Source organism: Mirounga angustirostris, unplaced genomic scaffold (assembly GCF_029215605.1).
Source record: "Mirounga angustirostris isolate CCGP_5_RB_7025 unplaced genomic scaffold, mMirAng1.0.hap1 SCAF_5, whole genome shotgun sequence".
NCBI lineage: Eukaryota > Metazoa > Chordata > Mammalia > Carnivora > Phocidae > Mirounga > Mirounga angustirostris.
This window is the reverse complement of record NW_026991713.1, coordinates 11,421,360-11,443,577: the sequence shown is the minus strand read 5'-3', so window position 1 is coordinate 11,443,577 and position 22,218 is coordinate 11,421,360. Positions and strand designations below refer to the sequence as shown.

The 22,218-nt window shown below is 52.9% G+C and overlaps 1 protein-coding gene across 1 annotated transcript in view; it reads right to left on the bottom strand.

The window, feature by feature from the left end:
- The window catches only part of CACNG2 (calcium voltage-gated channel auxiliary subunit gamma 2), a 110,167-nt gene that overhangs the window by 8,331 nt on the left and 79,618 nt on the right, over positions 1-22,218 (bottom strand). The window contains exon 2 of the mRNA XM_045866989.1: positions 4,899-4,982. Coding sequence (XP_045722945.1) covers positions 4,899-4,982 — 84 coding nt within the window. The remainder of the gene's footprint in view (positions 1-4,898; positions 4,983-22,218) is intronic.

The window sequence follows — 22,218 nt, the reverse complement described above, 5'->3', positions numbered from 1 at the left end:
GGTGGGTGAGGGCCACACTGGCCACACCTTCGTGGGGCCGAGATGTCAGGAGGCCCAGGATTCTGTGGTTCCGGAGAAGCCGTGGAACTCCTCAAATACCTATGGGGGTGAGGGTGGGGTAAGAGCATTCATTCATTCAATCATTCATTCCATCAGATACTGATTGGGTGCCTGCCTTCTCCCCTCAAGAGGCTCTGGACGATGCCCAAAAATTGGCCTGATGGTATGAGAGCAAGTGAGTCCCACTTTCTTTGCCAGCCCAGGAGATGAGCTCTGCATTCCTGTCCAGCCATGTCCTTCTGGCATTCTCTCTCCTTCCTCTCAGCTCTAGATCCTCAGTCCAGCTGGTGGAATGAGGATGGTAGGGGTGACCTAGGCCACCTACTTGCCACCTTCCTCAGCCTCCTCTCCTGGACCCTTCTCATCTTCCTGGCCTCTAAGCCTTGGCATCCTGGGGCTCAGACCCTGCCCCTCTTCTCTGCACTGCTGCCTTGGTCCATTCATCAAGTCTCATGGCTTTAGATATCACCTGCCTGCTGACAACTGGCACACTCCTGTCTTGGGCCAGGACCTGTCCTGGGAGTCCCAGACTCCAGGGCATTTCCCCAGGGAGTCCCATAGGCCTCTCTGACTTAAGGTGGCTGAAACTGAGCTTCCCATTCTCCCTAACCCCTTTCTTCCCTGGGAAATCCACATGCAGACTTTCTGGAAATCCTATCTGCAGGTCCTTGGGAATATTTTCCAGCTCTGACCCCTTCCCATCTCCTTCACTGCTTCTACCTTGGTTCAGGACACCTTCTCTTGTCTAGATTATTGCCAGCAGACTCCTAACTGTTCTGCCTGCTTCTGCCCTTGCCCTATTTCAGTATCTTACGAATGTAGCAACCAGAGGGTCCTGTAGAATGTGAGACCCTCTGATGGCTTTCTGCAATACCCAAGCCCTTTCTATGACCCGCAGGGGCCTCTGGGCCTCTCTGCATTGGCTCTTCCTTGGCTGTCCCTTGCTCGCTCTACTCTTGTCTTTCTGGCCTCAGACCTGTTCCTCAAACATTCCAGGCATGCTCCCGTCTCAGGGCCTTTGTACTTGCTGTTCCCTCTGTCTGGAACATTCTCCTCTTGGCTTTCCACATGGCTCCCTCTCACCTCCTTCAGACCTTTACTCAAACTTCACAAGGAGGATTTTATTGACCCCCATCCCCACCCTGGAATTCCCTATCCCCCTTTCCTGCTGGATTTTTCTCCATATCACTCCTCATAGTTTAACAGACTATATAATTAACTTGTTCATTTCATTTATTGTAGATTGCAGGTGCTGGGAGGTCCAGGTCTTTATTTTGTCTGCAGCCAAAAAGGACCCATGGCCCCCGGGTGGCTCAGATCTTTTCTGGCCTCCTGAGTACCAGGACGCTCAGCCCCACAGAGCCGAGGAGAAGACACTCAGAGGGTTTTTTGAGAGCTATGGCTCCACCAGGTGAGGTCCACCGTCCCACACTTCCACATGGTCAGGCCTCTGTCCATTCCAGAACAGTGCTGTGTCAGGCTCTCAGCAGATCCTGCCCTTTGGTTGAGCAAGGTCTGGTAGACTATGTCCCTGACCTTGGTAAGAGCAGGAGCTCCAGCCGTCTTTCTGGGGCCCACCCTGCCTGTCCCACTGCCCCTCTGAGTCTGAGGCAGGCTGGGTGTGAACGGACAAAGCCAGAGTGTCTCTCTTTGCTGAGCCCCTTTCCACCCCCTTAGGTCACCTGCCCCCACCCTGTCCCTCCTCACAGTTCTCTGCTGTTCTTTGGAAACCCAGTAGGGTCCTGTCCGGGGGCCCACCCCCAATGGCCTGGCCACCCCACTCCTCTCAGCCCTGTCTCCCAAACAGCCCCTCACTTCTCGCCATCCCCACAGCTAACACTCTGGTCCAACGGCCATAGCCTTTCATCAGGATGTCCAGGATATCCGTGACAGCCCCGACTGGCCTCCCCGCCTCCCCAGCCAGCAGCCAGAACTGACCTTCCAAATCAGTGTCCCCTGCTCGTGGTTCCCATCACACTTAGAATGAGATCCGATTTCTTCCCGACGTGACTGGGCTCCTCAGCTACCTCTCTGACCTCATGCTGTGGGATGCCCTCCATTCGTGCCCTGTACTCAGCCAGTCCGGCCTCTCGGCTGACCCCCAAACACCCCTTCTCTGCCCTGCCTTCGTAAGGCCTTTGCCCTTGCCAGTCCCTTCTCAGGGATGTGTTCCCCCAAATCCTCTTAGCTCCTTCCTTTTCTTCATTTAGAGAAGCTGTCCTCCCTCATCTAGGTGACACCCCCCTGCCCTCCGCCCGCCCCCTCACAGCTCTGAAACCATCTGAGGGGCTTATTCCTGCTCCTGCTCCCCGCTTGCTCCCTTCCCTGGAATATCATGTTCACAGAGGGGCCAGCATGGTTTGTTCCACCCTTGGATCCCCGGTACTGAGACAACAGTGTCCTGCACGGAGTGAGAGCTTAGTGAATGTCTCGTTAGTAAATGAGTGAATGCTTCTAGAGGCCAAGTCTCATTCCTTCTGGAATGATCTCTGGTTTGGGTTAGGAGCCACGCACCCTGCACCACATGCTTTCTTCTAACCCTGCCTGTGTCATGGCATACGTGCTACGTTCCTGGGACTGTTTCTAGACAGTGATCCCCTCTCCTGCCCTCCCACGTGGCAGGCTCACAGTGAGGATGGGTGTAACAGACCCGAAATGGGAGCGGACTCAAGCCCCGCCCACCGGCGACAGCCCCGCCCACCTCTGGGAGAAGCTCCATCCACCTCCCTGGGCCTTAGCTCCACCCACTTTAGTGGGCCTCGGGATCCTTCTAGAAGAATGATCCTGGCCTTTCAGCTTCTCTAGCCAACCAGGTTAGGGCTTAATAAAAATGAGAGAATCTAATTAGGATTAGAATCTATTAGAGAATGATAGGAACTCACATCTTGCAACTTTCAAAAATTACCTTTGTTGTTTAGCCCAAGATTAGCATATTATAGATCAGGGGTCAGCAAACCATGCCAAATCCAGCCTGCTGCCTGTTTGTGTAAATGAAGTTAAGTTTTGGCCTTGGGTAGTTGGGAGAGAGGCTGTACGACCCACAAAGCCTAATATATTTACTGTCTGGCCCTTTATACAAAAAGTTTGCCAACTCTTGTTACAAATGATCAAAAAGATACTGCTGGATTAAGTAGGCTTAAATCAGAGCCTTGGAATCCTGCTCTGTTAACACCACCAGTTCGAGTCTTTTGTCCAGGGACACCAAAATAAACCAAACACTCTAAGCATTTCTCTCTTTAATAATGAGGAGATGGAGGTATAGAGTAGGTAGAAATAGCCACTGAAGAATCCTATATCTGTCCTTTAGTTAACAGACAACATTTATGGAGCACCTACTCTATTCCAGAAGCTGTTCGAGGCACAGCCATGAAGGAGACAAAGTTCCTACGCCCATCCCTTGGCGGCTAGCTGATTAAGTATTACATCCTCACTGTGCTCAACCAGTGGGGCTCCCGGTGTGAGGCTGAGCTTTGGTCCCCCACTTCTACCTCCACCAGCAGGCTGCATCTGTGCCATGCCCGTCTCCCAGGGCCAGCTGCCTGGGGCCACAGACAGCACGCCGTTCTTTCCCCTCGATTTTCTCAGCCTGCCCTTATGCCACCCCCACCCCCCGCTCCTTCAAGAGCCCCAACATGGTAAGTGGGGGAGGACGATCAAACTGTCTTTTAGGAATTCCATTTAAGAGCAGTGTCTTTCGGGAATTCATAAAAGGAAATGATGAGCATTGTAAGATACTTTTCTCCCTTTAAAAAGGAATCTGTAAATTACATCGTGTTCCCTTTCCCCTCCTCGCTGCCTGGCTGACTTCATGTTCCGTGCGCTTTTCAATGAAACCAGGTTGATTCCAGGCTGACCCGGGAGTTGGCTTTGATGTGAGGAGTAGTTATTGAAAGAGACAGGGTGATCCATGTGATGAAATGCCTCCTACACTTTCCATAAAAGTGAACGGAGGGTGATGCTAGCCATTCTGCTGTGGGGGATGGGAAGGGAGGCATTAGCGGCCTCTGAGCAGCTGGGAAGGGCACTGGGGGCAACAGGTGGGCATGCTCCTGGGAAGAGAGCAAACCTCTTCTGGAAGAGCCTCCTGAGAGCCCGGAGCAGAGCTTTCAACCACTTCTGCTCAGGTGGCTTTGCTGTCCCAGGCATCGAGGACCCTCAGCCCCTCTCCTGGAAATCCCTTTCTCAGGGAGCATTTTACCTTGTTAGTTTTTGCTGATTCTTGAGAAATTTTCTTTGGGACTCAAAATGCTTTCTCTGATAATATGCCTCAGGTGGATTTAAGGTCACAACTATTACTTCAGGATTTAACCTTGACTTGATCGTGGGGGAAGAAAAATAAATCTCACGTATTGTCTCAGGAGAAGTTCCAGTCTGACACTGCCTGATGAGTTTCTTCATTCAGTTATTCAAGAACTATTTACTGAGCACTTACTATGCGCAGGGCACTGGGCTGGGAAGTGGACAGGATAAGGGAGGGTCCCAAGACCGCCAGGGAGATGTTTACACAAATAGACAAGGACCCCACAGCATGATAAAGGTGCTGTGCCCTGGGAACCCATGCAGGGGCACAGAGGACTTCCTGTAGGAGGTGATGTTTCAGCCTGCGACCTGGAGGATGGGTAGTGGTTTATCAGACAAAGGGGAGGGAAGAGGGTTGTAGGCAGAGGGAACAGCATGCATGAAGGTTTGGCCTCCGGACAGGAGGGAAGGAGGGAGGCTCAGCTTCTTCCTGCCCTCTGCTGAGACAGGGATCTCTAGATAGTCCTGGCCTTTGGTGCTCCAGAGGTTGGATGGACAGGACCCACCCCCAGAAGGGAGAAAAAATTGCATGCACTCACGGAGGAAGTATTCTGCTGTGTCAGCTTCGTAATCTGCATCCTCTGGGAAGTGATCGATTTGCTTGCAGAGACCTTTGAAGTTCCCTGGAAAACAAGAGGAGAAAGGACACTTGAAACATCAGAGTTTCCAGGGGCTCAGCACCCACCGGCCTCTTGCTGATTTCTTGTTCTTCTGAAGCTGGCTCAGCCCTCTCCCTGGCCCCTGAAGGAAGGTATCGCTTTGTCTGTTTGGACATCTGCCTGGTGAATCAAAACACACACACCTGCGGTGCCGCCGAGAGGATCTAAGGCCTAAGACTTCAAAACCCAGCCTTCCATCCCTGCACTGAGGCTTCAGAAGATTAGCTGAAGCTTGGCGGGCAGCAGAGGTTTGGCTCGGGGCTGGGGACTGCCGCCCGAGGAGGAGGCTGATGAACGGGTCAGTCCGTCCGCCTCTGTGCCCCGGCTCGGCTGGGAGTCATCTCGCATTTTGCCTGGCAGAGAGCAGATGGCTCTGCAAAGAAGGCAGACCCCACGTGGATGCGGACAAACGTTCCCACGGCCCTTCAATGAGCTTGCAAAAGCGCCTACCCCTCTGCCGTGCCTGGAATGCACTGCGCCCAGCCCCCAGCTGTGCTGAAATGCTCCCGGGCTGGGGGCAGGGAAGAGGTTGAGCCCCCCCTGGGGCTTGGGCCCTCTGCCAGGCTCATGAATTTGGCTCTACCACAGGCCTGTGAGGGGGGTATTATCTCCTCCATTATACCGAGGAAGAAACTGGGGCTCAGGGAGGCTACTTGATCCGAGTAAGTACTCATGGCCAGGAAATGATGGAAGCAGGGCTTAAATGGAGGCCCGTTGACTCTAAATCTTTCCTGGGGCGATGGCTGAGAAGGTGAACAGCGGCTCAGGTGAAAACCCAACGTCACAGCCATCGCCCCCCCATCGCCCCCCCACCGCCCCCCACCGCCGCCCCGGCCAGCGACCACTAAGTGAATGAGCCAACTAGTGAATGTGATCTCCTTAAGGACCGATGCGTGGAATAGAGCTTGTGAGCGGCTCGGCTTCGTGACAGCAGAAACTTCCGTGTGTTTCACACACCGTTTACCCCCCGGCACCAGCCCAGCTATAGCCCATGTTGGTGAACTTTCTCTGAATGCGCAAATAACCCACCCCGAGCTGGGAGACGTGGCAGCTTCCGTGGCTGGGCTGCCCGTGGCTGGCACGTCGGGAAAAGTGCTTGGGGGCATCCTTGTGAGGGAGAATTAGACGCTGACTATATTCAGCCACTGACATTTGGGATTTTTCTGTGACAGGAGCTAATAACCTAATTAATACAGTCCTCAGTATGTGTTAGCAATTTATTTTCCTATAGAGTGTTGAGCCTCCAGTAGGTTTTCTTGTGTCCTATAGATATTATTTAGGAATTTTAAGGCATTCTTACATGTCGTATACACCTGGTTATATAGGATACAGGTGTACGTACATAAAGATAGGCGTTTTAGACATTTCTAGCTCTTACATGTTACAGAGAAGGTGGTTGACTCCCCATTCGCTGTCTCTGCACCAAATTCACCCCCTTTCCTGACTTCTGCAAGAAAAACCATTCTCCAGAGCTTGGTGGGGTCTCAGGAGCACAACGATTCACTGGAAATGCTCCCCTGGGGCTTGCTTCCTGTCTAAGTGTTCTGGGCGCTTCCTCTTCTTGCTCACCCACCCCACCTCTCCGCCCTGCCCTGGAGAATTCACAGGGGTCCCTCTAGGACTTCTCCCCTCGTCCCACCACATGCCCTTCTCTCCTGAGAAGTCTTCGTTTCCGCTGCTAAGAGGCTAAAATATCTTCCCTATTGTTCAAATGACAAATCAGTGTATTTGCGAAGCACTTTCATTTTCTCTCAATTCAATCTGACAAATACTTTGTCGGTGCCAACCCGGTGCTGGGCATCTTTATAAGGGCTCCGTGCGGGCGGTGAGGTGTAGAGCACGGTGTCGACGTGCCCCGAGGCTCCTCACAAATCCGGGACAGTGCGCAACCCCAGACCAAGGGCTCGTGAGTGGTGCCTCCACGTCTCTCTTCTAAGGGCCCCACGCTTCGTGCTGGCGGCCCGCACGCATACCTTGCAGCCTGACCTCTCCTCTGCACCAGCCGCGCCCAGTCCTTCTCAGACCCTGGGCTCCCAGTGCAGTGCCTGGCGCAGAGCAAGGGCTCAAGAGATGCTATGGGGAGGCTGTGTGAAGTCACCAGCGGCCCAGTCTCTCCTGTGAGGGCCAGACCTGGTATTCCCTGTCTATCTGGTATGTCCTGGTAGATGTGTTAAAGGCGCCGTATGTTCAGCAGGTCCAAACCTGAACTCGGGATCTTTCTCCCTCCAGCCTGTGGCCTTCTGGAGGCACTGACCAGCTCAGGGAATGTCTGTCCATCGCTGCCTGTGCAAGCCTGAGCCCACCTGTCACTGCCGACCTCTCCTCCTCCTCTCTGTAGGCTCCATCCCTCACGACATCCGTCCTGTCTGCACTAGCTCTTGGGAGCTCTCAAAACGGTCAGTTTCTCGCCATTGGCAGCAACACCCATGGCCAGGCAACCGTCCTGGCTTCCCTGCATGACTGCCGTGGCCTCCCCACTGGTCATTTTGCACCCCCCTTTATCCCTCCCTACAGAGTAATCATAGAGATCCTTTGAAAATGCCAATCTGGTCAAGCCGCCTCTAGCTGGAAACACTCAACAGCTTCCCAGGGCTCTAGGGAAAGCTCAGCATCTTTAAGAGGCCTGACCCTGACCTCTGCCTGGTCTTATTTCCCGTCTACCTCCCTATGTCCGCGCACAGGTCATCTCAGCCGTCCTTCATGCATGCTCCCTCCTACCACAGGACCTTTGCACGTGCTGGTCTGGCTGCCCGAGCCCCCACCACATCCTTCGTTGTCTCCTTCCCTCAGCCTCCCCCTGCCCCCCTGCACTGTAAGGCGAGTGATGGTGGTGCGACTGTTCCAGTAGAGAGGGAAGACGTGATGACCTGAGAGAGGAGGGAGCAGTGCAGGAGCAACGTGAGGGGGGATGAGGTCCAGGACACAAGTGCAAGCGTGGCTTCATATGGTGGTGTGTCTGCTGCAACAGGAGGGACGGTGTCCCTTGTGGGTGCAGGTGCAGGGGATGAGTAGACATGGTGGGAGCCCTGATACTTCTCTTCGGGTTGTTTCCATTGTTTTGATGAGATGGGAAGCAGGATCATGACCGGAGCATGAGGAAGGGGAAGCAGGGTTGGAGATTTGAGAATAGAGGAAGGGAGTGAGATTTTTCTCCATGAGATGGGGAGAGAGAATGGACCAGGCCGGAGACATGAAGCATGTGTGTCTGGGCCTTGAAGGTCCCTTTGAGATTCCGTGGTTTTCTCCGGCTACATTTAGGGTGTAGCTGAGTCTGGCTGGAGGGTTGCCTTTAACCAGGGTGGGGGTCTGTGTGATGAGCACGAGAGCAGGGGTAGGGGAGGCAGTGATTATGAAGATGGGTTAGACTCTAAGCTGGGGAAGGGGGCAGTGGAGAGGTGGTGGGGTCAATGCACTGGAAGCCTAGAGTGGGGAGTCAAGGAATGTCGGAGCGGGGGGCTCATGGGAGTGAGCTGGAAGGCTGGGGCATGGGAGTCAGAAAGCGGGTGCTAAGGATTGAGATTGTTGACGGGTGTGGTGATTGGTCATGTCAGGGTCAAGGATAAGACCATGAACTGGGTTGGCTCAGGTCGGATGGAGGTAGGGATGACATTCAAAGTATCTAGCAACCGGAAAGGTCGTCCCAATTAACACAGAAGACAAAAACTAAACGTTCACTTTTACTTTCTACATGCAATCAAGTATGTATTAGGAAGCCACTTACCAAGTTAAAGCTGATATGCAAAGGATTCGTCACATTATTCTGATAAACCCCAAATCATTGGTTGGTTTTTAGAAACTATTTGTGTGAGGCCCTTTCAAGCTGAATGATGGCCCTGTCTGGACCATGGTTTGACACAGGGAACCATACCAGAAGCTTGCAACACTTCTCTGTTAGAGTAAGACTTGTTTCATCTCAGTGAGTACAGAATTCTCTCCTACACTGTCTCGTGCCATACCCTTCTCCCAGAAGGTAGCCCTCCATCCTGGGCAACCCTGGAGGTGGGGAGGGATGCTCCTGGGGATGGTGGAGTGGGGGGTGGGGAGGAGAAAAGCGGGTACCTCAGAGGTAGTTCTGTCCTGGGTGGTGGTGTGCGCCCAGCCTGGCCCAGCCACTCTAGCTGTGTAAGGTTCTGTGCTTCTGGGGCCCTGGCCCACCCCCGCGGAGGCAGATGTGCCTGGGCTGGGCCCACAGCTCGGAGAGCTGCAGGGCCTGGGGCACAGAGGAGATGGGGCCTCAGTCCTGGCCCCTCCCTGCCCTGTCTGCCACAGCCAGGAGCCACCCCTGCCCAGCCCTCTTACTGCACTTTGTGTGGCTGATTGGTACGCGGGATTTCAGCAGTTAACACCGGCGAGGCAGGACTGATATGTGCTGGCTGAGCAAGGTGGGCAAGGCCAGGTACCGGAGGTGCTGTCTGCCCGATTGTGAAATCCAAGAGGGCTGCACGGTGGCCTTGGAGAATGAGGCAGGCCAATGCTTCTTCACTCCTCCAAGAATGAGGGGGATGCCCACGTTGAGAATGGGCAGGAAACAGTCAGGGAAGAGAAGGCTGGGTGAGTTTCAGAGAGGCAGGGCTTTAGGGAAGAGGCAGTGAGGAGCAGGGAGGGTCCTACTTCCTCAGGGGTGTGGGCGATAAAACACCCCCTGTGAAGGATCGCAAGGGGGTAGTGTCCTCAAGGGACAGCCAGGTTTCTATCAGAGCGAGCAGAAAAGAGGTTAGGAACATGGGGAGTTTGCTGACATCTGGACAAAATGCTGGGGAGCCCAGGCAAGGATTTGGAAGGCTGGGGGAGTTGGCGATTGGGTCAGATTGGGAGGTGAGCTGAGCCCTGAAGGACACATGACTGGTAGTGAGGTAAGCCAGGGTCATGATGGGATCGGTCCCATAGTCCCTGAGGCTGATGGTGGCAGTGAGGTGGTGAGGATGGGCTGGAGGCATAAGGGGTCTCCAGGAGCCCTTGGAGCTCTGTGGCCATGGACTCAGTCCGAATAAAGTGGTGCCAAGGTTCATGAAGGGGAGGTGGTACAGCAGCATTCAATCACTTTTGCCGGAGTTTAAATTTGGCAGAACATCTGTGGGACATCCCAACAGTCAGTGAAGAGTGTGTAATCTTGCTTTCCTGATGCCAGCCTAGAGTTCTGCTGTATTTCTTTCTGGTTGGTCGTCATCAAGCCCAGGGGCTGATATGGCTTCAGGCACAGGTGGATCTAGGTGCTCAAAAATCTGGTATCTCTCTCCATCTCTGGTTTTCCTCTCAGTTGGCTTCATCCTTAGGCAGGCTTTCTCTCCCCACGTAGGGACTAAGGGCTGCCCAAGTGCCTGGCATTGGGGTGGGTGGAGGGAAATCTAACCTGATCCCTGTCCTTCGAGGGCTCACAGTCCGGGGTGGAGGGGGGAAAGACAGACAGCACAGAATTTACTAGAATGTAATGATACTATCTTAGAGAATGCACAGGGCCTTATGGGAGCAGAGTTGTTCAGCTAACATTTGTGTGGCACTGACTATATGCCATGCTCTCTGCAACCTGCTGAGGACACAGGAAAAAATATACCTTCTGTCCCCAAGGAACTTGCAGTTTGTGGTGGGAGGTGGATGGCAGGTGCTGTGGTGTAGCGGGATATGTGCTGTGCCAAAGCAGAGCGTGTCGGGGAGCACACAGGAGGGGTGCATGTCCAGGTGTGTCCATGCGTGTCTCGGGGCATGATGAGGAAGTAGTTGGGGGTGAGAAGAGATTTCTAGGAAAGCGATCAGCAAAAGCGAAGGCAGGAAGTGCTGGGCACACAAGAGGGGACAAACTATCTCAGGGGCTCAGGGAAGGTCCCCCAGAGCAGAGTTGGGGTACAAGGAAGCCAGAAGGCCGAGGTGTGCTGGAGCAGGCTTGCACCAACTCCCGGGATCTGCTTGTGAGCGTCTCTTCCTAACTCACATAAGCAGCTGGACACCAGCCACGGTGGGAGGATGCACCGTGAGAATTGGCACATACTCTAAATCGAGGTCCCCTTTCCCTGCTCAGACAGCCAGTTGTTAAATATTTGCCAGCATACCAGGGCATGAAGGGCAACCCGCGTGAGGGGCTGGCTGGTGCAGATACGTGATTCCGAGTGGGACCGGAAATTTACAAGATGGGTCCCACGTAGAGGCTCCCTGGGCAAGGCTGAGGGTGGGAGATGGCTGGAGAGGGGCCAGGGGTCAGGTCCCCAGGGGCTTGTGGCCCAGGTTGAATGGAAGAGAGGGCTTCTCACCGCCCACTCCCCTGAAAGGCGTTGGCTTTGAGCTATTAGAGGATGAGGATGTAGGGGGGACTCTCCCACCATGAACTGTAAAGGATTATTCGGCCAAGGGGCCCAACAATCATGAAATCTCTACCGGACCCCCACCCCAAAGGGCAGCAGTGCCCCGCCGACCCCAAAGCCAAATGACTGCAGGGCAAGCCGAGACAGAAAGGCCAAGGGCTGTGCCTTGGGCTGCCGCAGGTCTGCCTCCAGGAATCTGCCCTCAGACTGGAAATTTCAGCTTGCAGGTATTAAGTAGTTTAAAGGAGGTTTCATCAGCTTTGTAAAAAGCACATTAATATCTCACAACACCAACTGCTGTCTCATTTCTTTGAGAAACAATAAGCTCTTCATAAACCTGGTCATTAGGGGCTGAACAGACGCTGTTTTATTTCCCACATATTCATGAGCTGAAGGAGCCGCGCGGAGCCGGGCGGGTGCACGGAGGGAGGGGACGGGGCAGCCGGAGGAGGCTGGCTAAGTAATTTTTTAAGTGAAGCAAATGAAGGGTTTGGTGGGAGCTGCTTTCTCTGTATTTTAAACCTTTTCTGCTCCTGGCTTTTTGCTTTGCTGGCAGGGCCCTCCCTGCCGGCGGGGATTCAGGAGACCTCAGGGCTGGTGGGCAGTGCGGGGCTCTTCCCTGGCTGGGACCCCAGGCCCCCAGCACAGCGCCGGCGACAGCTGGTGCTGGAGGGTTTGAAGCAGCCTGTGGGGTGGGCCGTGAGTTCATTCGTGCGTCCATGCATTTATTGGATTGTTTGGAAAGCCTACTGTGTGCTAGATCCCATGCAGGCACCAGGTGGGCTGAGAATGGGGTAAGGTGTCTGGCTGCCCGCCTTCCTTCCTCGACTCTGCCCTTTCTGTTTGGTCTTAGTGCTCACCTCCCAGAGGTGCTGAGCACAGCAGTGAGTACTTGCTCCTATAACCTCCAGGTGTTTCCTGTCCTGATGCTTGTCCCCACAGCTACTCTGTAAGTTCTTTCCATGTGATGCGGGAGAAGAGACTGGACTCCAGACTCAGAAGGATCTCCCTTCTAAGCCCGGTTCTGCTACTATTAGCTGTGTGGACTGGAGCTAATTATGTGACCTCTCTGTGCCTCTGTTTCCTTAGCTGCACAATAGAGCTATTCATCCCTGCCGCGTGGGGGTGATTCTAAGGACTCAATGAAATAGCAGAAGTGAAATTTCCTAGTGTGGTTCCTAACCCAGAGCAGGCACTCAATGAATGTAGGAGTTTTTGCTCTTCAAATGATGCGTCTTTCAGGAAGCCTTTCTTGATTGCCCTGGACTGGAAAGACTCATTCCCATCCAGATGGGCCTCTGCCTGCTTCTCAGATTTTAATGGGTATTGGAATCACCTGGGGTTCATGTTAAGCCAGATTCTAACTCAGTGGTTCTGGGGTGGGGCCTGAGACTCCTTTGCTCACAAGCTTCCAGGTGATGCTGAGGCTGCAGCATCCCCGTGGACCACACTTGGGGTTTGGTAGTGAGGCTTTCAAGCACTTTGTATCTGCTTTAATCACAGTTGGTGTTCTGGTATCATTGGGAACAAGTAGCTGCAAGTCTTGTAAGCTCCTAAGGGCAAAATTTCTTTCGAGAGCTCCCTGAATATACCCTATTTCCCTTGGTTCTAAGATGCTCACATGCACATTTGTGTTCGTGAAATTGGAATGTGTCTTATAATTGGTGGGTTCATTTACTGCAGAGTGTTTCCTTTCTCCTGAAGAATCATTATTACATTGATGGTGTGTCTTAGAACTAATGATAAGGGCTGCATGACAAATGTTTATTGAACAAATGGACACATAAATGAGTGTGTGTGTGTGTGTGTATGTGTGAACACACATGCCTGTGGGCAGGGAGTGTACTACACATTTCCATCCTGCTAAATGGGATGAACACTATCCCAACTATTAGAACCCCTGGGGCACCTGCATCTTTTGCACCTGTCTTATTAAAGGCCTATTTGAGGGCTCCTGGGTGGCTCAGTTGGTTAAGCGACTGCCTTTGGCTCAGGTCATGATCCTGGAGTCTCGGGATCGAGTCTCGGGATCGAGTCCTGCATCAGGCTCCCTGCTCGGTGGGGAGTCTGCTTCTCCCTCTGACCCTCCCCCCTCTCATGTGCTCTCTCTCTCTCTCTCACTCTAATAAATGAATAAAATCTTAAAAAAAAAAAGCCTATTTGACCACATGAAAATATGTGTATATCCCACGACCCAGCGATTTGTCTTAAAAATTTGCCTTGGAGAAACCCTTGCATGTAGGCACGGGGAGAGGGGTTATGAGAATGTTCCTAACGGCCCTGCTTTAACAGCAAAACGCCGACAACAACCCACATTTCTACTGTCGGAAGAATGATGACACCTCGGAGTATACTGATCAGACGGGGTATTATACAGCAGTGAAAACGAGTGGATCCGGCTATCCATGTCGACACCGGCGAATCCCACCCACCTAACACTTAACTGAAAATCAAGCTGCAGAAATGTATATAAAGGATGATTCTATTTTCACGAAGGCAAAAACTTCTACAAGCAGGCTGTAGATCGTTTAGGAATACACGTTCGGTAAAGCCTGGCCAGGCAAAGACAGACCCAATTCAAGAGGGTGTGGACCCGAGGTGGGGGTGTGGGGTGGCGGCAGGGAGGGCCCAGGATGCTCTAGCCCCTAACCTGGCGCTGAGTACACAGGGGCTCATTTTATAGTTATTCTCTACACCCGGCAGTGGCACAGCGGCCTGGCACCGCGTTTCCTATGTCTGGCCACGTTTCACCCGCGCAGAGGACTTCCGGGGACCGGCAGGGCTCGCACGCACCGCTACGGTGCCCACGTGACCGAGTTCTGACCAATGGGATGTGAGCGGAAGCGGTGGGCGGGACCTCCGGGAAAGGGCCTTGGGCGGGTAGGAAGCGCTCTTGGTGGGCGCGTGGCACCGGGAGACCACCTTGGGGACGCAGAGCTGCGCCACGGTAGAATGAGCGCAAGGCCCCTGGGCCACGCCGCCACGGAGCCGCACCAGCCCTGGGCACCGTACCTCCGGAGCTGAGTGACGAGGGAGAAGTAGTAGACCACCCTTTATACTTTTAGTTTAAAAAAGCCCTGGGAGCCAAGCCTACTCCTAATGAACATAATCATGCACGTTAAAATAGTCTTTTCTCAGTCTGAAAAATTCTTTAAAAAAAAAGTCTTTTCTATGGATTTGGTACTAGACACAGTTTTAGAAGGCAGCTCGCTGAACCCTCCGTGCTTGCATATAGCAAGTGCTCACTAAATATCTACAGAGTAATTGAACGAATGGATGAATGAAGAGGTGTCTCAGTGTTTCTCAGCACGTCCTTGTTCAGATGAACTTCGCTCCTGACGGGGCCAGCTGTGGCGGTGGGTGAGGGAAGGCAGGGCATTGCGGTAAGTCGGCCTTGGACAAAGGGAGCGGGGAAGGAGGGGCTAGTTGGTGGGTTTGACCTCAGGCAGGAAGAATGTAACAGATCCTGGTGAAGACCAGCAGGCCTTGTCCTTACAGACTGGGTTGGCGGGCGGGGTGCTGGAGGTGGTGGTCAGGGCCCTACACCGTGGACTGATTACGGGCCTGACTTCACTGAGACAGAGGATGGGGGAGGATCTGGGTCCTGAACTTCAAGCGCCCTCATCCCAACTTTGCCCCCCCCATCCATCTCTCCTTCCCCCAGGTTGACACTGGAGCAGGCCCCGGAGACAGGAAAACCTCCGAAATACTTCACAATGTGATGGAAAGCCTGCTCCAGAAGACGTTAAGGACCCTCCTCACAGGTAACGAAACAACCTAAAACGTACACCTGTGAAGTAGACCTGGGTGTTGTCATAGGCCATGAAGGAATCTTCCCGAAATACAGTTCAATTAGTTCATTTCCTACTATTAGGGAGGCAGGGAAGGTCAGTGGTTAGCCTCAGAGTCTGAAGACAGGCTGGGTATAACTATCCCAGTTATACCACTGGACCTCTCTGAACCTCAGTCTTATCTGTAAAATGGGGAGGCAGTGGGACCTGCCTGATAGCATTGTGAGAATTTCCTGAAGTACTGTGTTGAGAGGGCTTAGCGCAGTTGTGGTCCTAGTGGATGCTAGGTAAGTGGTAGGTCTATTGCCTTTGCTGGGCTCCATGCTGGGGGACACAGATGGATCACAGGACAGGCCCTGCTCTCAGGAAGCTCACAGACTAGTCACAGAGAGTGGTGATTACACTCCCAAGATGTCAAGAGAGCTCCGTGGTGGAGGCATGCCCAGGGAGTATGGGAACCTGATAGGCATAGATCCTATGAAACAGGATTGTTCAAATGATTCTATCAACCCCAGAGCCCCAGGAGCAGGTGGATAACGAATAAATACTGTCATGTGTCAACAGCTCTATGTTCATCTTCAGAGGCCTTGTGGTGTAGTGGAGAGGTGGTCTTGCCACTTAGAGCACTCGAGTTTGAGCTCCCTTTCTGTCATTTGTTAGCCATGTGAGCTTGGGCAAGCTGTACATTTTTTGACTCATTTGGTATGTCGGCTAGTCCTCGAACTTTTACTGAGTGCCTACTAGGTTTGGTGGTTGAACTGGGCACCATAACAGAGAGGGGATTGATATGGCAGGATTCCCTGTCCCCAAGAACTGAGTCCAGGAGGCACCGGGACAAATAAATAACTTGTATGACTTTGGGATGGTGATGGCTGGCCCCTTGGAGAAGCTGCAATGAACCGGGCACTGGGCTGAGCACTTTACATTTAATCCTCAAAAAACCCTTTTATTTCCAGTTTAAAGGTTATGTGCCAATTTAAAGGCACAGAGGTGAAGGAATGCATCTGAGGCTTCACTGCCAGTGTGAGTGAAGGAGCTGAGATTTGACTCCAGGCAGTGGGTTTCTAGGCGATTCCTGTGTGATATTGCTATAGCAGAGCATGGGACGCTGGAGGGTGGGCAGAAGGGTGCGTGGCTCAGTCAGGGTGGGTTGTCAGGAGGGCTTCCTGGAAGAAGCCCCATCTCAGATGAGCCGTGAGGGTAAGTAGAAATTGGCAGATGAAAGGCAGAGCAGGTAGATGCTAGGGAGAGGAGGAAGGGTTAACCAGAGACAGAGGACGGGATCCTGAGGCCAAGAGCCTTCGTCTGTCTGAAGGACAGATGGTTGTGCTGGATATAATCGTGTGTGTGCATGTGTGTGTGTGTGTGTGTGTAACCAGTTGGGAGAGAGAGTGGCTGCAGTCAGATTACTCAGGGCCTAATAAGCCATTCAAAGTATGAATTTAGGAGCCATGGGGAGCCACCAAAGGGTTTTAAGCAGGGGGTTCATGTGACCAGACTTGTGCGTTAGGATGTTGGTGCTGGTGGCCAAGTGGGGAACGGGCAGGAGGGGTGAGACTAGAAGCCACCAGCCCCGTCGGAGTCACCAGGGCCTCTTGCCTGGATCACTGTGGCAGGCGTCCAGGGGAAAGATGGAGGTGGCCCAGGCAGGGTGGGGGCAGTGGGGATGGGGAGAAGGGATGAAGTCAGCTGAGATCTGTGTATCTGTCAAATGGGGACATGGCCCAGTCCTGCTTCCCTGATGGTGTAAGTGAATAGATGAAGCGAGAACTAATAAACCCACTTGGTAAATTGCAAATCCCATGCAGAAGTGCAGCTGAACACAGGCATCCTGCAGTGAACGAGACTGGACTCAACACACGTCTCTCCCTCCTTACAGATGCTCCCACTCCCTGGACAAATCGCTGCTCTGAAGCTCACTAGTTGTGCGACCTTGGGCAACCCCCCCCCCCCCCCCCGCCGCAACCAAGCTTCTATCTCCTCCTATGAAACATGGGGTAAGGTTATTGTGAATATGAACAAGATCGGGCCAGAAAGTGCTGGACGTCATGCCTGCCACATAATAAATGCTAGAGAAATACAGATCCCCATAGGGATAGTGTCTCTTCCACTACCCCATGCACAGACTGGGGCCCTGCTGCCCGGACGAGTCCCACAGACATTTAGATAGCATTTCATGAAGGTCTCCAGTATGTTGCCCAGATTCCTCCATGGAGTGAGAAAATGCCAGAGTCCTTTCCTGCTTTGCTTAATCCACCTTAATTTTCTGACAACTGTTTTCCCCCAACCCCCTTTAGTTCATTTTCACTGCTTAGGCACATTCAGTTTCATGGCAGAGATCCAGGCCAAAGTGGTCAAACGCCATCTAAACCACTGACCCATGAGGATGGAAAAGTTTTATATGATGAGGATCCAAAGGACTGGGGATGCCCATCCAAGCACACTCTTATTTCTGAGCCAAAGACACTCCCCTGCTTGGAAATCTGTAAGACCTCAGGTGCCTGTTGCACAAAGGGCAGACATCTGTAGAACCAGACATTCCCTGCTATGTTCAGTGGGACCCAAAGCTTTTCACCTTCTTTGCTCTGACTCTCCTCTCCCAGCTACACCCATCTTGGAAACGCATTTGCCCTTGTCCCATTGTTCACCTTTGCTTACAACTTCCCTCCCAGGAGAATCAAGCTCTTTCCTCTTCAGCTAAAACAATACCTGCTTTACTGCAGAGGGACAGCTAGGAGCCGTGGGTGGGGATGCACAGGTGTCCAAATCTAAGAGGTGCTCACTTTTGGGGTTGTGGGGGTGCAGCAAGCACCTCCTTCAGTTTTGCACCTCAAGGTTGCCTGGTCCTGTGTAGGGCAGGAGATGTCAGGTCAGTACCTGGGTGAGTGTGGTGGTTTTCGAACTGCCTCCCAAGGTGGTGAGCTGCCTGTCACTGGAGGCATTCAAGCTGAAGGTGGTTGGCTGCCTCTTAGGGATGCTGAAGAGGGCATTTCTTTAATAGCTGGGAGGTGGAACAGATGATTCTGTGTGGGAGTCTTCCACCCCCTGGAAGCTAGGATTTAAGGAGCCTTCCCTGATGGCACATCTCAGAGCTGCCTCTTTCCTTCCAACTCTGCTTTTACCTCCAAGACTACTCCTCCGGCCGTCAGGCACAGGCTGCCTCGTGAGGCGCTTGTACAGCCGGCCTGTCTTGTTATTTCGGATTTCACGAGTTTATATGTCATTTTCCTAATAGCGCTCTGCATGCATCAAGCACGGGGATTGAACTTCACGCTTTTCGTTCTCCCGGTGGGTATGGGAGACTCTCCTATTCACTTAGAATCCTCTCTGTGCCCATACTGCACCTGATTCAGTGATATCAGCCGGTTGAGTAGGTTCTGTTAATGAGCCTATTCTACAGATGAGGAACTGGAGGCTCACAAAGCTTGATAAGTATGAGCTACTGGATAAATATTACCTAGTTTTATAGAAACTCAGGACTGATGCTGTCAGAATGGCTGGGTGTGTAGCCATGGGCAAGTTGCTTAACCACTTTGGGCCTCAGTCTCCTTTCTGGAAAATGGGATAATAAACATTACCTATTCCAGAGTTTCTTGCATGGGTTAAATACATTTGCTACACAGGTAAAGCTCTTAGAACAGTGCATGTTGTGAGCTGTAAGTACATATGATCTATTATTGTTGTTGTCAGAGGAGTGGGGGGTCTTGTCATGTCTAGAAAAGAGAATGATCAGAACTCAAACCTTAGTTTTGCAAGGTCACCCAGGTGGGAGCTTCTGATTCCTCAGAACTGTCTGCTCCCCGTGAGAGAGAATTCTGCCCAGGGGGCATTTGTAGAAAGGGAAAGGTGGGTCTCCCAGGAGTCTAACTGGCAGGGATCAGTCCCCTAGAACTTGATCGCCTTTGGGAAAAGTGCAAAGAGAGTTCTCAAAACTACAAAGCTGAGGACAAGACTTGGTCTTTAATTATTGAGCCATTCATCGATTAAACACATCGGCAGCCTTCTCTGTGCGAGGCAGGCACTCTGCTACGGGTGCAGGGTGGGATGAAAACACTAGAATCAGCTCCAAAGCCTTCAGAATCTGGGGGTGGGGGAGGACAGGGGGTGGACCCCGTGAGCCCCGGCCCCCCAAAGCCAGCCTGTGCTCAGAGCGGGGCAGCCGCGAGATGGTGGGGCCGCCTGCAGCCTGTCGACCGCAATCCCTGGGAGGAAAGCGTTCTGGGGAGGGTGAGGAAAATTACCGAGAGGAGTTGCAGCTGATCCAGACAGCTCAGTGAGGCCTCGGGAGATCAGGAGGAAGGCGGGTGTGTCCAAGAGCCCGGGGCAAGCTTGGGGCAGGGGACCACCGAGGGCCCCCCTCCCACCCCCTCCGGCCAAGGCAGAGGAAGAGCACATCGCTGGTTGGCTGCTAAGAGTAGGACTTTGGTTGCTGTGGGGGAGGCGCACACTGTTTGCATTTCTGTCACTTAAAACAATGTGGTGTTGTGACACTCCAGAATCTGAAGATAAATGTTTAATAAAAGGATTCAATTTGAGATGATGTCAAAACTTAATTAGATCCACAGCACGCAGAAGGCTATGCCGGCCCTTCAGGTAGGAGCTCCTTCAGGGCCTGGTGTGTGTGGCACGGGCGAGGGGCTGCGTGGGCCCCGTGGGCTGGTGCCTCCCAGCCTCCAGGCCTGCGCTCTGCAGGTCCCGGTGCAGAGGCACTGCTTTTGGCATCTCTGGGAGAGGTGCTGCAGGGGCCTGGCCCTTTTGGGCCAGGGAATCTGCATTTGCAGGATTGGGGCTGTGGCATGTGACTCTAGAAAGGGGCAAATGAACTTGACCTACCTCAGCCTCAAGGCCATGGCCCTAGGGCAGGGAAGGACCCCTCAGGGGAGGCCAGACTTGCACGGGGTATCTGTTCTTGGAGCGCACTTGGCCCTGAGTCCAGGGGCACCGAAGGTTAAGGCTGCTGGAAACTGGTAACCAGTCATGTCTTGGGTCCCAGGCAGCGCTCGCGGTCCGCAGGTATGGACTTACACCTCTGCACTGGCAGCCAGGTATCAGCTGGTCAAATGCTGTCCAGCCACCCCCAGATTCCCCTTCTCCCCTGTTCTGGCTATGCTGGCGCCTCCTGCAGGACCCCCTGGACACCCCCCCGCCCCAGCAAATCAAGGGCTGGAGTCTGATGCACGGGTGTCTCCAGGATGCTGTCCTCCCATCACAGCCAGTGTCCCTTCTGGCTGGTCAGGCTTCCAGGCCTCCGCAGATGCGAACCACGGGGACTAGCATCACCTCAACTCCAGCCTGCAAAAGTGACAGCAGTCTGGACAGCAAGACGTTATAGACCTAGGAGTGTGAGCTTTGGAATCAGACCCCGCTGAATTCAAGAGCCTCAGCGCTGCCTGCTAGGAGCTGGGTTAATACTCCAAGCCTCCTCTGTAAATGGAGTTTATCACACGTACGTCAAAGTGTTGTGAAGATCAAAGAACATAAACAATGTGGGTGGTTCCAGGGAGTAACGGTTGGCACTTCAGATTCAGGCTCCAGCGATCCAAGTTCAAGCATCAGTGGGATGTTTTTAAAGGGTGTAGAATGTAGAATTGAAAGAGTGAAGTATCTGGAGCGGACTACCTAGGTTCACATCTCTGCTCTAACACTGTTGGCCATGGACTTGGGCGAGGAGTGTCACCTCTGACCGTCTCCGTTGCTGTGTGGCACATGAGATAATAAATACCTCCTGGATTGTTGGGAGGATAAATAAGCCAGTAGACTTAGGAGAGTATCTGGTGCAGAGTAGGAATTCAATCAGTGGTAGCCGTTATTATGTCGTCATTATGTAGAGTGGCTGGTACATAGTAGGTGCTTAATAAATGGCAGCAGGTGCAACCACTTGGAGTCTAGACCTTATCAGGGTTCTTCCTGGCCTTTACCACCATGTTTTCCTGTCTTTAGTTCCCCAACGTCACAACTTCTTGGAGGAGAGAAAACCACCTCATGGTGGTGTTTCTTCCCTCATCCTGCTACACTGGTTGACATTTGCCTGGTTATTTGGCTGGCCGTATCCTCTACCAGGAACATGCATGTCCAAAGAACACCCTCCTCGTCCCTCCTCAATTTTCGTCTCCCCAAATGCGCCACATCTGCCACCCTCCAGGCTATGCCACCACCTAGTAGGCACCCAATACATTTTAAATCAATGCATGAATTGGGGGGGGACACACCCAGCCCAAGGACGCCTTCTGTCCCAAACTTGGGACAGGATGCTTTTCACCAGTGGTTTACCAGCTGCAGAAATTTCATCCGTTAGATGTGCCTTTTTCCATTAACGCTGCAGTTTTCAAAGTGCGTTTTGCAGATGCCCACCTAAGAGATGCTGGTAGGGGATACACCATACTGGGGTTCCATTGCCACATAAGTTTGGGAATTGCTGGATGAAACGAGGTTAAACAGGTTTCTTTACCGCTGGGCTTTTCAGAGCCTTCGCTCTGCTAATTGCATCCTTAAACCCTGATGTGAGAATACAGTGCGCGACCCCTCTAAACATGCGTTCACTACAGACTGCGAATGTGCGTGTGCGGCTTTCTGCTGGGTCCCTCCGACCGTCCTTTGGGAAACCCTGCACTAAATGAATCTTGGATTTTCTACCTGTTCTTTCATGGAGAACAGAGGGTCATGAAAAAGTAAGGTACAGACATTTCCAACACCTTTTTTCCGTTTGTGTGCTCGCATGGGAGATTTTGTACACGTTTTTGTGCCTCTGCCGCGCCCTGTGGACATCATTTGACCCAGCCCAGCACTCCGGCCTCCTGATCTGCCCTTTTCGCGCCCCCCCCCCCCCCCCCCGCACCTGGGACAGCCCTGTTGCTGTTCCCACCCCCACCCCCCGCCCCCCTCACGTCCAGACTCTTTGCAAACTCCGCTTCTTGTGATTATCTTGTAAATTGGTTTCCTTGGGACTCTCCCCTTGGCCTCTTCACAGTTCACTCTATAAAAAGTTCCTTAGAGCACCTCATCTTGTGGCTTCAGTTTCCCTCTGTGCAGTTGGACCCAAGAATCTTTCTCTCTCTCCCAGACCTGTCTCTTAGCCCTGACTTCATGGTGCACTGGTGTCCCCCCAACAAATACCCC